At 40.5% G+C, this 14542-nt stretch overlaps 1 protein-coding gene across 4 annotated transcripts in view; it reads right to left on the bottom strand.

Moving 5' to 3' along the window:
- The window catches only part of ARHGEF28 (Rho guanine nucleotide exchange factor 28), a 362811-nt gene that overhangs the window by 142653 nt on the left and 205616 nt on the right, over nucleotides 1-14542 (bottom strand). The window contains exon 1 of one of the 4 annotated variants that reach the window (XM_004608516.2): nucleotides 8932-9318. The exons of the other annotated variants lie outside the window; for them this stretch is intronic. Coding sequence (XP_004608573.2) covers nucleotides 8932-9016 — 85 coding nt within the window. The 5' untranslated portion in view covers nucleotides 9017-9318. Of the gene's footprint in view, nucleotides 1-8931; nucleotides 9319-14542 lie in introns of those variants that run through there. 4 annotated transcript variants of the gene reach the window in all.

Below are 14542 nucleotides of genomic sequence, written 5' to 3'. Positions count from 1 at the left end.
ACCCTGGAATTTCACCAACAAATCTATTAGAATGAAGGAGTTTGGTAAAGCAGCAGGATATAAAATCAACAAGCAGAAATCTGTTGCATTTCTATACAAAGTGAACGGAAAGGAAGGAAAATTATTACAATAATCCCATTTACATTTGCATTACAATATATAAAGTTCTTCAGAATAAATCTTACAAATGAGGTGAAAGACCTGTACACTGAGAACTGAAAGACATTTCTAGAGGAAAGAGAAGACACAAAGAAGTAAAGGCATTCCATGCTTTTACTTAGAATAAACATTATTAAAATGGCCATTTTACTTAAATCGATGTACAGGTCAATGTAATCCCTATCATATTACCAGTAGCTTTATTCAAGTAATAAAGAAACAAAACTAAAAGAGGATGAGCAAAGACTACCAGAGGTATTTGAGGGCACCTCATAGAACTGAAAGAATTTAACATACAAGCCTTGAAAGGGAGAAATATGGGTAGCGAGAGGGCCCCAGAGAATAGGAAAGGGGTTTGAAATCTAGCAGTATTCTATCCCCAATTCCATTTATTTACCTACTCACACTATGTCCCACTACTAACTTGTCTTTCTCAGTTAAAAGCTCTGCTCCAAGGGCCGGAGCGATAGCACAGCGGGTAGGGCGTTTGCCTTGCACGCGGCCGACCCGGGTTCGATCCCCGGCATCCCATATGGTCCCCCAAGCACTGCCAGGAGTAATTCCTGAGTGCAAAGCCAGGAGTAACGCCTGAGCATTGCTGGGTGTGACCCAAAAAGAAAAAAAAAAAAAGCTCTGCTCCAAAGTTTCCAGAACTGCAACATAATGGAAGATAATGGAAGATACCTCACTACAAACATCAGTGTGAAGGCTCTGATAGGCCAAATTTGGGTCATGTGACCATCCTGGGCTAGCCTGAAGCCTGGAATGAGGAAGGCAAAATAATGTGAGAAGGTGGCAGTATCATTTGTTTCAGAATGGTGCAGGGGCCACACTCTAAAGCAGGACTTCTTTAGTCACTTACGGACTTTTTCCCACTTACAACCCCTCTCAGCCTGAGCAACTTTTATGTACGCTGGATATGTAAAATTGATAAAGAAATCAAATATTTACTGATAATAAATCATTAATGTTTTAAAACAAAAAATTTGAGGTTTTCTTTGAGTTTTAGTTTTTGGACCATACCTGGCAGTGCTCAGGGTTTACTCCTGGCTCTACACTCAGGAATCACTCCTGGTGGTGTTCAGGAAACCATATGGGATGCTGGGGATTGAACCCTGATCAACCGTGTGCAAGGCAAATGCCCTACCCACGTACTATCTCTCTGGCCCCTAAAATTAAAAATGTTTGATGTAAAGAAATAATAGAGTAGGATGAGTGTTTGCTTTGCATGCTGACCCAGGTGAAACCCCCAGCATCCCATATGTTTCCCCAAGCCCCACCAGGAGTGTTCCCTGAATGCAGAGTCAGGAGTAAGCCTTGAACATTGCTGAGGGTGGCCCTTAAAAAAAAAAAGTAAAAATAAATTAAAAATGTTGTAACCCTCCCCACACTATTATATAACCCCACGAAGGGTCATGACCCACAATTTAAAAAGTTAGGCTCTAAAGAATATGAGTGCTGTTCAAGGAAGGGAAGTAGGAAGGTAGGCAGACAAAACAAACCAAGCAGGCCTATGAAACATTTGGCACCAGTCAACATTTCCTTGGATCAACAGTGCACAAACCTTGGCTATTTTCCATCACTTTGATACGCTCTATCTTATCTCTGACTCAGCCCATTTGCAGAGGGACCACCTGCTGTGGAAACGCCACCAGTTGACCACGGGTTATTAAAGTGACATTTCTTTCTGGATGCCCTCTGCTTTATCTGTCTCTTCACCTTAAACTTCACCTGTAATTGGTCCCGGCCTTGCCTATGGAACTTACCACCTTCTGCCTTAATTAATGTATCTGAATAAACATTATTCAGTCCTTCCCCAAAACCAGAGAGGTAAGGAAAAATTTTCCCAACCAGGGGTAACAAATAGGAATAATGCCTCTGTTCAACCTACAAGGGATTAATACAGAAATCCACCTTGCCCAATAATTTGAGCTAGCCTGGAATTAAAAAAAAATAGGGCTTCAAATATTTGGCAAAGTATTTGTTTAACTAAAGGGAGTGATGAGGGCTGAGAAGCTATGTTGTTTGGCAACAGGCTTGTAATGGGCATCCTTTTTTGTTTTGCCGACAAAGGTTGGCCCCCAGGCAGGGTCTGAAGTTGAAACTGTTCCACATGAAGTTAAACACTGTCTTCATTGTGAGTTAAAGAAATCCTAGCAGGTTATGTCACCATTAGGAAAATGTTTCTCTTCCTTAATAAGGTGTTCTGTCGTGACTTACTCCTCCTCAGAGATTCAAGGAGCCTTTGGGAGAATGTCTGGACTGAACATACACTGGGTATTTGCAAGCACATGTGTGTATTCAATGTAATGTCTTCGGGGAAGAGAAGGAGGAAAGAGGAAGAGAATAAATAAAACCATGAGGTTAACTTTACCAGCCTTTAAAATTGGTCACTATGCCTTAAACAATGTCATCATACTTTGATACTTAATGTGTCTGCGACTATTTTTCAGGCTGGAAACCAAGACTCCTACTTTGGCGTTTTCTCTTAATCATAAAAGTGGCCCCAAAAGTGCTCTCGTGAATCTTACCTATTCCCAGCATTGTTCAGTCTCTTTCTCTGCCTGAGACAAACTATATGGAAATCATCACTTCTTTTAAAAATGCTTTAAAATAAATTTATTTATGAATTATTACCAGCAAATATTTTGTTTGTATGCAGCCGACCTGGTTCGATTCCTCTGCCCCTCCCGGAGAGCCTGACAAGCTACCAAGAGTATCCTGCCCACACAGCAGAGCTTGGCAAGCTACCCATGGCGTATTCAATATGCCAAAAACAGTAACAACAAGTCATGCAATGGAGATGTAACTGGTGCCCGCTTGAGCGAATGCTTATTTTATATACATATATTCCTGGTGTCATAAAAGAATTGCTCTATTGAAAGCTATTAGATTATTGTTGGCTCTTATTCATAAGTGGAAAAGTCTAAGCCCTGGTCTAGAGTATCCACTGCCACCTCGGCTCCTCATCAGAGGCACAAGAGAATGAGAAAGTAGGAAAGTGAGACACGTGGCACTTTGGGGACATAACATAGTCACATATTGAAGTTCACCATCCCATACCTCTACAGGGATGGGGCAAACCCAAGTGGGAAGAACACAACCTCTGAAGTCAATGTCCAAATTGTCGGACATTTATTGGCTCTGAATCTGATCTCTAAAACTCATTTCTCTGAGCCTAAGAGACCCCAGAGAAGAAATAAAGATAACATGGAGTGTTGTTATAGGCTTACATCAAAAACACCCTGTCCATATGCCACTCGTTCATTTCTGATTTTACTGTTCTCTGCATTGCCTGGAAATAACCTTAAAATTCTGCCTCAGTTTCCTCCCCAATAAAACATAAATAATATTATATCTCCTGTACAAAGTTAAATTAAGAATCAGATCCCATATAGGCAAAGTATGTACTAGAGCTCAGTAAGCAGGGGTGGTGATTAATATCGTAACTCATAAGTACTAAAGTGCTAATTATTTTTCTGTAGTCATCTACAGAAGAGTTTGTGCTACTAAGATATACAAGGGCAACTTTTCATTTTTTATCTTTCTCTATTTCTCTTTCTTTCATGTCAGGAATTGATTGAACCTGGAGTTTCGTGCAAGACAAGTGACTTCCTTCTGAACCATATCCCCAACCTTAGATTAAGTTTTCTGATAGATGCTGTCAAGTTTGGCAACTATAAATTAGTTTAACATCAGTAAAGAGAAAGTAAAATGTAGTCTTTCACATCAGAGAAGCATAAAAGATAAGTTCAAATAGGATAGCTTGAAAGAGGCTGCATAGCACTGTTCACCTGTTCACAATAGCCAGAATCTGGAAACAATCTGAATGCCCAAGAGCAGATGACTGGCTAAAGAAGCTTTGATACATTTACACAATTGAATACTATTCAGTCGTTAGGAAAAATGAAGTCATGAAATTTGCTTATAAGTGAATGGACATGGAATGCATCATTCTAAGTGAAATGAGTCAGAAAGAGAGAGACAGACATAGAATGACTGCACTCATTTGTGGAATATAAAATAGCATAAAATATGAGACTGATACCCAAGGACAGTAAAGACAAGGGCCAGGAAGATTGCTCCATGGTGTCAAGCCTGCCTTATGAGCTGGAGGAGAAGGCAGCTGGGATAGAGAAGAGATCACTAAGTCAATGATGGTTGGAGGGATCACTCGGGATGGGAGATGTGTGCTGAAAGTAGATAAAGGACCAAACATGATTGCCTCTCAGTATCTTTACTGCAAACCATAATGCCCCAAAGTAGAGAGAGAGTAAGAAGGAAATGAGATAGGGGGAGGGGTGGAATGGGGAGGAAGGAAACTGGGGACATTGGTAGTAGAAAATGTACACTGATGGAGGGATGGGTGTTCGATCATTGTATGATGAAACTCAAACATGAAAGCTTTGTAACTGTATCTTACAGTGAGTGAATAAAAAATAAATTTTTTAAATTAAAAAAAAGAAAGAGGGTGTTTAAGTGGATGAAAGGCATCAAGAAAAAAAAACAATTCAACATTTCCCCATCCCTGTAATTTATAATAAAAAATGCGTTTTAAAGATTAACCAACAATTATGGGAAATTTAAGCAAAGTTCAATCCCTATATTTTTCAATTCCTTTGATTAATAAACAAATTTCTTGCTTGAATCTCCAACTGAAACCAACAGGACAGAAATCCAGGCATTCCTGGAGCCCTTGAAGCAGAACGGCTGTGGATTCTAGCCCACTCCAATCTTTAACCACTGGGTTCCCAGGACAGCCTGTCCTTGCACTACCCGTGAAATAGCAACTTTGGAGAATCCTAGGAATACATTTTGGGCAGTGGTTATCCCCCAAGATACCGTTCATTTTCAAAGTCACTGCTTCTAAATTATATCCTTTTCTCTCCCCTTCAGAAGGCAAGAGGATGAGAAGAATGTTAGATGCATTTTACAATTGATATATAGTATTGATGGGCATCTAGTAATCTATTTTTCCTCTTACTACCAAACTCTCTTTATATATTATCACATCATTCTCTAAACAAGTCATCAGTATGTGGGGAGCGGGTAGGGAGGGGAGGGAATAAAAGGAACAGCGACAATAAAGACAAGAAGAATAGAAGGGAATGTTAAAAGAATGCTAACAAGACACCCAAGAATATGGCTCAGTAGTAAAGTACCTGCCTTACGGGCATGAGGTCTCCAGTTCCATCCCTGGCACTGTCCCTGGCACTGCTCCACATGCCCAGTGTGGTCCTAGGAGCACTGTCATTGTCAAGACCAGAATACAACACAGATCTCCAGTGCACTCCCAGCAAATGTGTGAGTGGAGTGATCCCTGGTCATGGCAACAGCTAAGATAAAAGAAAGGGGGAGAGGGGGAATAGTAGTGCTAAGAAGGAAAGTCAGAATAGAGAAATCATGGAGGATTTTTAAAATATTTCTCAAATCTGAAAAGTTTGTTAATAAGCCAGAAACTCCAAGTTCACAAAAACCTCCTTCATGATTTTCCAGGTGACAGGAATCAAAATTCCGAGGATATTGGTGGTGATTAGCAGAATAGAAATAGGAAGAAAATGCAGTCACTATATATATATATACATATATATATACATATATATATGAGTCACTATGAGATACAGTTACAGGCTTACAGTCTTTCGTGACTATGTTTCAGTCATACAATGATCAAGTATCCATCCCTCCACCAGTGCCCATTCTCCACCACTAATGTTCCCAGTATCCATCCTGCCACTCCCACCCCATCCTCCACCCCCCACCCCCCGCCTCTGTGGCAGGCACATTCCCTTTTACTCTCTCCGTTTGGGTGTTATGGTTTGCAATACAGGTGCAGTCACCTTATTTTTAAAGATTGGCAATTATAATCAACTCGTCTTCTGAAAAGACAAGGTTCTTCACATACTTGCCATCAAACAGAAAACAGGTTCTTTGGTGTTTTTCTCATCTATGGATGAGGTCTACCTAGTTCCTGAGAGACACAGAATCCATTCTCAATGCTAAGACCCTATAAGCAGCTTATCAACCTGCTTTTTTTCACTTCACCCCACCCTCTTGGACAGTGCCTGTCACCCCACAAGTGTTCCTTGAACATATGAATCATTTTCCACATTTTCCCTGCTGGATGATTCCACCATCTCTTCTGTGAAATCACATAGTTGGTCCATGTCAGTTCTGAGGCTCCTCTCCCTCCAGGGTCTTTGACTCTGGAACTCCATCCAACAAACTAGACAGTGTACACAAACACACTCTTTACAACTAGCCCTCACCACTTAATGAGACAAGCAAGCACACAACACTGTGTGACGGCACCCAACTCACTGCTACCAAACTGATTTCCACTTGTCTTTGGTCTCTTAGTAGCAAATAGTTAATCATTTTCCTATCCCAGGTACTTGCTTTCACTTGAATGGAGTTTAATTTATACATAGCTTTGTTATGACTTTCTACAGTTCAAACTGGCTGGGTTCCAACTTTGGATTTAAAAGGAGAGGGTGATTAATGTGTTCCCTACCACTTCACCAGACTCCAGCTTTTCCACTGAACCCTAATCATTAATCTCCACGTTGTTAGGCTACCCAGGCCCCCCACAACACAGACCTCCAGTCAAAAGGCAGGACCATCTACAGACAAGATTTTACAAAGCAGATTTCCCCAACCCAACAGGATTAGGGTCAGCATCCTGGGGGAGCCCTTCTCTTACTGACTCTCTCACCTGCCCCTGAGAATTTCTCACTGAACTAGTCATGTTCACGCTGATATAACTATGACAGCGCATCTCCCCCTCGAAGATGTCATTGAAAAGTTTTAAAATTCACATCACTTGGAAATGATTTCCAACTTACAGGAAGGCTAAAAGAATCAGGCTAGAACCTAGAACGCTGGTGCTACCCTTTCCCCAGACTGACCTATCACCAACATTTCCCTCCTCTTCTGTCCATGTCTGGACTTGCTTTTACATGCGCAAGCTTGTAAAATGCTTGCGTGTTCTCAACAGTATATTTTCCCCCTGAACCACGTAATGGTAAGTTTCACACATCATGGCACTTAACCTGAATTAGCAGAATCTGAATTTTAAAACAGAATAACAGATTCAACGTAAGATGTTGTATCGCAGTTTTAAGGCTCTAATGATAGTATTCCAAGGATACCAGTTGAGCAGCGTAAGTGATTTGTTCAGGCTGGAGTTTTGTTTTAAGCCTAAATGATCAACCCATTTTATTCCTGAATGTGGTCTTGATCCCAGAGAGAAATACACAGATATTGCTCTCCTCATGTTAGAAGAAAAGAAAAAGACCCCGGATGTTACCCAGGTATGTCAACAGCAAACCTGTTTTCCTCTAGGAAAGGAACCAAGCAGTGAGATAGGTTATTCTGTTCCAGACCAAAAAAAAAAAAGATAGATACATATATAAATAGCTTCTGTTCCCCAACGACAATGCTCCAGAGACATTCACTTTCAGAAACTTTCTTCTCTGTATAAGTTCATGAAATGTTTCCTTCTCCTTAAATTAGAAACCCCCTAGTTCAAAGGAGTGGTCCCCATGTTTCACATGTGCAAGTCTCTGAGTTCAATCCCTGGCACTACATAATCCTTCACCCCCTACCCCCCTGACCCCGCTCCCCAGCATCACCACAGGTGGTCCCAGTGGTCCCTGAGTACCACTGGGAAAACCCTATGAAAATTCAAAAACAATAATGAAAACTGAAGTCCCTACACAAGCTAAGGAAGGGAAGGTTACCTCTCCCTTTTCTGCTGTGGGAAGCCTCTGCAGGTTATTATGACACCTGCTGAGCTTGGAAAAGGACAGCGAAGCTGAACAGAGACCTGGTCCCTTGCGTCCACACATCAGGTGCTCTGGAGGGTGGACTATGGGAGACAGGTGCCAGGGACATAAAGCCAGTCCATCACTAGTCACACATCAGACTAATGGAGCTCCTTCCTTGGGTGGTAAAGGATTCTTAATACTTGCGAATAAAGCCAATAAACTTTAAAATCAAACTATATCCTTCCGTGATAGAAGTCTTTTTGTGTTAAAATTACTTTCTTTTTTAAAAAAAATGCCCTCCTTAGAGCAACTGTAAAATCAATAGCCTAAAAGGAAAAGCCCAAAACAAACCTTCATGAGACCAAAATTATATACCTACATTTAAATATTTAAAATTATCACACAACTTGAGAACTAAAACACAAAAGGAGCAGCAGAAAATGGGTACCAATCACATGTATATTTCTCTGTATAAGCCACAAAGACCTGGCACCCTGAAATCAACAGAACTCCCTATTGTCAAAGTAACACCAGGGTAATATTGACTAGGTAAATTCAAAATATTTACCTTGCTCTTTCTCCTCTCTCTCTCTCCTCTCTCTCTCTTTCTCTCCTCTCTCCTCTCTCTTTCTCTCTCCCCCTCTCTCCCTCTCTCTCCCCCTCTCTCTTCTCTCTCTCTTTCTCTCTCCCCCTCTCCCTCTCTCTCTTTCCCTCTCTCCCCCCTCCCTCCCTCTCTTTCTCTCCCTCTCTCTCTCTTTCTCTTTCTCTCAATTGCTTTCACAAAGTAATAGGAAAGTAGATTCTAAGTGAAAGGAATATGAGAACAAGTAGGATTACCTCTAGAGACTGCACTGCACGGTACTTATCCCGGGAGCATTTTATAAAAACATGTATAAACACGAACTTCATCAGAAAACAGTCTGTACAGAAGCGAGGAGGGAAGGGGGCAGAAGGTGAAGATGACTGGTTTGGGGAGTAAAACGGGGGATCCCCCAGAATCTACCTTGTTTGGACGCCCTCCGCCGAATCCTCATTTTGGGAAAGGAAGGCCAAGAGTAGTTAAAAGGTGAGTCCGAGTCAGAATCCATCGTTTGGCTTTGATGAAATCAACAGACTGTACGGCAGAGACTCAGGAGAACTCAGGAGTCCCCCGGGCATGAGGCAGGGCCCCCGCGCGCGTGATGGAGAAGCAAGGAATGAGGCTGGGTGAAAAGCTCGCGAACTCCGGGGAGGGAGAGGCAATAAATGTTTTGCTTCCTTCAGGCGTTCAGGCATGTAGACTGAGAAGGAGGCTGTAAATATTAAAGCCAAACGAGGGACGTAAAAGGGGAGGGGGGGAGCCTTTAAGAGTCGCATGGGTACATCTCAGTCCAATTATTCAAAAGGTCATTGAGAGCAAATGAATCATTAACTCCCCTCTTCTCAAGCTCGAAATGGAAATGAAGAAGCAAGGTAACTGGCAATCAAAGAGCAGCCTGGGAATCAGGGAAAGCTTCCAAAAGCCGGCGCTTGTTTTGTTCCGTGGCGAGAATATCACTTCTCAGAAAAGCCACCCCGCATGGTTTGATAAAGGCTACGGTTTGCATGTGTGGACAGCCAGGGAGCTTAATACGCAAGCAAAGAAAGGCCATCCGACGAGGGACATGGATTTCTCCAGAGCACTCTATTCTTTCATGCCGTTGGCAGCTTTTCAAATCCAAGTGCCAGAACAGCTCTGATCATCCATTTAACCACCAAGGCTCCCCATTCCTTGAATCTAGAAACAGTTGGAAGCTTTAGCACACACACACACACACACACACACACACACACACACACACACACACACACAACTGTACTTAGCTCATTAAAATCCTGCAAAGTCATCTTCTACTATTCAGCACCACGCGGGGTGTTATTCTGACACTTGTGGCCAAGTTTGGCACTCGGTCATAAGGATTTGGGCACCTTTTGAGCTCTGATCTAAACTTACAGTCCATATCAATAGGGCTAGTGACTAATTTACTACCAACCAACAGTTCTTATGCAGTCTCCCCGAACAACTCCCGGTTAATTAGCATTCAGCTGAAGCCCATTACTGCCTCCTCATAAATTGTGACACAGCTCAAACTTCTCTGCTTCCCAAAGGCACATCTCTGTGCCCCAATAAGCTGAAGCACAGCAGCCAAAATTGCAGCAGGAAAACAAAAAGTATATAGCCTGGCCTCATAGAGGAAACCTCTTAGCATATTTTTTAGAAGCAAAAGCAAGCAGCAAGAGGTTTTGTTTTTTGACACTGTCTGATGCCCAAATAAACTAGAGACAATATATGGATCTGTTCAACTTTGCAGATCTGGAACATGACAACGTGTCTTAATTAATGTTCATCTCTTTACTTCAGTTATTTCCCAAATGATTGGCACTCTGTGCCAGGCTGTGTAAGAAAATAGATGTATAACCTGTTCTATGATGGCTAATCCTGCCTGATTGGGTAGGAGTTGGGTGGGGTGCACAGATAGAAGTGAGAGAAGGTAGAAACCACCTAATCTCAAATTCAAAACACTCAAATTCAAAATCAAAATCACATCAATCACCAGTGTACTTTTATATGCTTGCTACGACTAAAAGAGAGATGTACAATAAGTGAAAATAAAAAATACAATTTCTATTTCATGGCCTCTGGTTTGAAGAATTGCATGTTTTTCTTCATCTTCTGGGAACAATTTTAAGAACAAATTACATTCAACCCTTATATCTGGTGAGAGAGTTTTGGTCCAGTGCAAAGGAAATAACTCAAAGGACTGGATCCCACAAGCACTGCCATAAATATACTCCCCACAAAAAAAAAAAGAAAAAAGATTTAGTCCATATGGATGCTTAACACAAAAGCAGACAAAATCTTGTGAATGGATGTTTTCATTTTCAGTTTTAGAACATAGATTACCACTGAGAACACTACAGACATCTGCTGAATGAACGGCATCAATAACTTTCAACCTGTGGATGAAGAATCCTTATTTGACAACTGCAGTGTTTCAAGTCTCCTCAATTAAAAACATATATATTGACAAAAAAATTTCAATTTCCTTAAGCTGCTCATGTAGTTATAGCACCGTCATCCCATTGTTCATCGATTTGCTCAAGCGGGCACCAGTAATGTCTCCATTGTGAGATTGTTGTTACTGTTTTTGGCATATAGAATATGCCACAGGGAGCTTGCCAGGCTCAGTATAAAATAACAAAATCAATTTAATGAAGGGCAGTTATCCAAAGTGGGAGACACCACCTTCCAGGAGGGTGGTAATATACTGAGAAAAAGGGGGTGGCACTGAATAATTTTTTCCTACAAGAAGGATTGTTAGACAAACAAGTCTTAGAACAGCTAATGAGGGAGGGAGGTTAAATTTTAAGTTAAACACAAACTATATTAATAATGGCTTCCTAACTAAAAAGTTATTATGGTTTATTTAAGCCCCTTAAAGCCTATAAGCTTGAATTAACTCTTCACAAAACCCTCCTTAGAAAGTCTCTTCTGACTATTCATCCAATCCAAAGGGACAGTTTAACCACACATAAGCCTCAGATACTCTCACAAAACAATACTCCTAAATCTTTAACTTCCCCATCTCTAAATGCACATTTCATAAAACAGGAAACTCCTCTCTGAGTCACTACTATTATATTTTGAGTTTGACTGCCTAGCACATAACAGACCCTAAATAACTATCTGGTACATGTGTGAAAGTAACATAACTGTCCTGATATATACGTAATAAATTATTTTTCTTTCCTTTCTTCTATATAATACATGCACACTGACCTAGAACATTTAGCTTACTCACTTATTCATAAAGAAGTAACAAATTCACTGATCCAAATTCTCATTTACTATATGGGGCAGAAGCTGGCAAATTATAGCTCATTTATGTAGTTATGGGTAAATAAAATACATTGTCCCCACCCTAAAGAATTCAGGCAATACTTGGGATATGCACAGATCCCCAGCTGCCTCAGATATCTGCAGGTCAGGGAAAGGGGGCTCTCACCAGCATAGACAATCACCAGACTGAAATTAAAGTACTGGGTGGGGAGACGCTGTCACCTTATCCTCACACAGTGAAGTTTAAGAGCCACTTACATAGACTAAATCCCAGATCAACCAGCACTAGGAACAGCCTACCCATGTGGTGACCATCAGGAATGGAGAAGAATTTCAGGTCAATACATAGGCGGAAACAGAAAGAACTTTGAAAATTACATTTCTATTTATTGAAATGCCAGGTTCACAAATCTAATTTCCCCCAAAGCACAGTCTTTGTGGGCCAAATACTATCAATTGATTACTGATTTAGAAATTATCCTGATGATAAGACTACTAGAATTATTCAACCAATTGCTGTGAGTTGTCCAAGAGAAGAGACTTCTTAGTCTGCTCATTTGCTTGATTTGGTCTGGGAGCCCCACCTAGCAGGACTCAGGAGCCAGTCCTGTCTCTGTGCCCAGTGTCACCCAGTGCTGGGTCTATACAGTGCCAGGATCAAGCCTGCTCTGGAGGATATTTAATGTAGTCCTAAGAATATTTTATTCTTGCTTTTCTTTCCCTTGACAGTGAAGCTGAATTCTCCAAATTCATGTCTGATGTTGAAGTCTTAATATTTCCACCTATGTCTTCTTCTATATATTTTATGGTTGGGGTGGGATTTTAAGTCTTTATTCCATTTTAAGTTAATTTTTATGTGGTGCTAAAGAGTGATCAAACTTCACCTTTTTTGCATATGGTACTCCCGTTGTCCAGCAACGTTTAGAGAAGAGGTTTCCTTTTCTCAATTTTACAAATTTGGCTCCTTTATTATGGGTTAGATGTCATATGTATGGGAGCTTAATTCAGAACTCTATATAAATCATTAGCCTGTGTGCCTATTTTTGTTCTAATACTATACTGCTTTAGTTACTGTAGCCTTGTAATATAGTTCAAGTCAAGGAGTGTGAGACTTTTTTTTTCTTAGAATTGCTTTGTCTACTCTGCAGAAATTTCTCTAGACTTAATTACTAAAATACCAGAAATCCCAAACTTTATATACTCTTCATTCTCAGCAATGGAAAATTAATTATCAAATGATGCCTTTTCAGCAGGTCTGATTATTGGGGGGAAATTCCAAATAATAATAGTGAATTTTCTGTCGAAATATTGAATGTAATCAAAGTAAAGAGAGAGTAAAGTGAAAATCATCAACCACATAGGAGGAGAGAGTGAAATGGGATGTATACTGGGGTTCTTGGTGGTGGAACATGCACACATGTACACTAGTGAAGGGATGGGTGTTTGATCATTGTATGACTGAGACTTAAACCTGAAAGCTTTGTAACTTTTCTCATGGTGATTCAATAAAAAAAAATTTGAAAAAAAGAATTGCTTTGTCTAATAGTAGTGATCTTTGGTGGTTCTTTAAAAATAATAATAATTAAAAAATTTTAAAACATGTTAAAACCTTGGGCTGGAGCGATAGCAGAGTGGTTGGGCTTTCGCCTTCCACACAGCCAACCTGTGTTCGATTCCTCCGCCCCTCTTGGAGAGCCCAGCAAGCTACTGAGAGTATGGAGCCCGCATGGCAAAGCCTGGCAAGCTACCTGTGGCATATTCAATATGCCAAAAACAGTAACAATAAGTCTCTCAATGAGAGACATTACTGGTGCCCGCTCAAACAAATCAATGAGCAATGGGATGACAGTGACAGGACAGTGACAGTTAAAACCTTCAGGATACTTTGCTGTGTTTTTTGGAAATTGCTATTGATATTTTGATAAGGATTGCTTCAACTCTAAACATTGCTTTGGAAGCTGGTTATTTTGATCATTTTTATTCTTCTAATCCATTAGCACAGAACATCATTCTGTTTGAGTCTTCCATCTCTTTTAGTAATCTCTTATAGTTTTCCATACACAGGTCTTTCATTTCGTTTGTTCAACTTACTCTCAAGAATTTTTTTTATGATGCAAATGTAAATGAAAATAGTGTCTTCATTTCCCTCTCCACAATAGATTGTACATAGAAATGCAACAAGTTTGTGTGTATTGATTTTTTTTATCATGCCACTTTACCAAACTCATTATTCTTTCTAGCAGTTTTGTTTCTTGTTTTGGGTCCACACATGGCAATACTCAGGGCTTACATTTGGCTCTGTGCTCAGGGGTAACTCTTTGGAGTGCTCAGTGGACCATATGTGGTACTAGGGATTAATCAAGATCATCTGAGTGCAAAGTAAATGCCTTATCCCCTACACCATCATCCCCCCTCCCTTCTTATAGTTTTTTTTTTTGGTGAAGTCCTTAGAGTTTTCTATGTGTGTTATCATGTCATATGCAAAAGCCTCTTTCCTACTTGGATTCCTTTTATATTTTTCTCTTACCTATTACTGTGGCTGTAACTTCCAAAAACAATGTTAAAGAATAGTGGTGAGAGTAGAAGTCCTTTCCTAGTTCCAGATCTTAAAGGGAAAACTTTGGGTTTTTCACCCCTGAATATGATGTCAGCTATAATATACACGGACCTTCTAATGTTGAGGTATGTTTCTTCTAATTGAATTGCTAATTGAACCCATTGCTCCTGCACACAAAGCATGTGCTCCAGCCCTTTG

The sequence above is a fragment of the Sorex araneus genome, chromosome 1 (assembly GCF_027595985.1).
Source record: "Sorex araneus isolate mSorAra2 chromosome 1, mSorAra2.pri, whole genome shotgun sequence".
NCBI classification, from domain to species: domain Eukaryota; kingdom Metazoa; phylum Chordata; class Mammalia; order Eulipotyphla; family Soricidae; genus Sorex; species Sorex araneus.
Note: the sequence above shows the minus strand (reverse complement) of the source record. Positions and strands in the feature narration are given on the sequence as shown.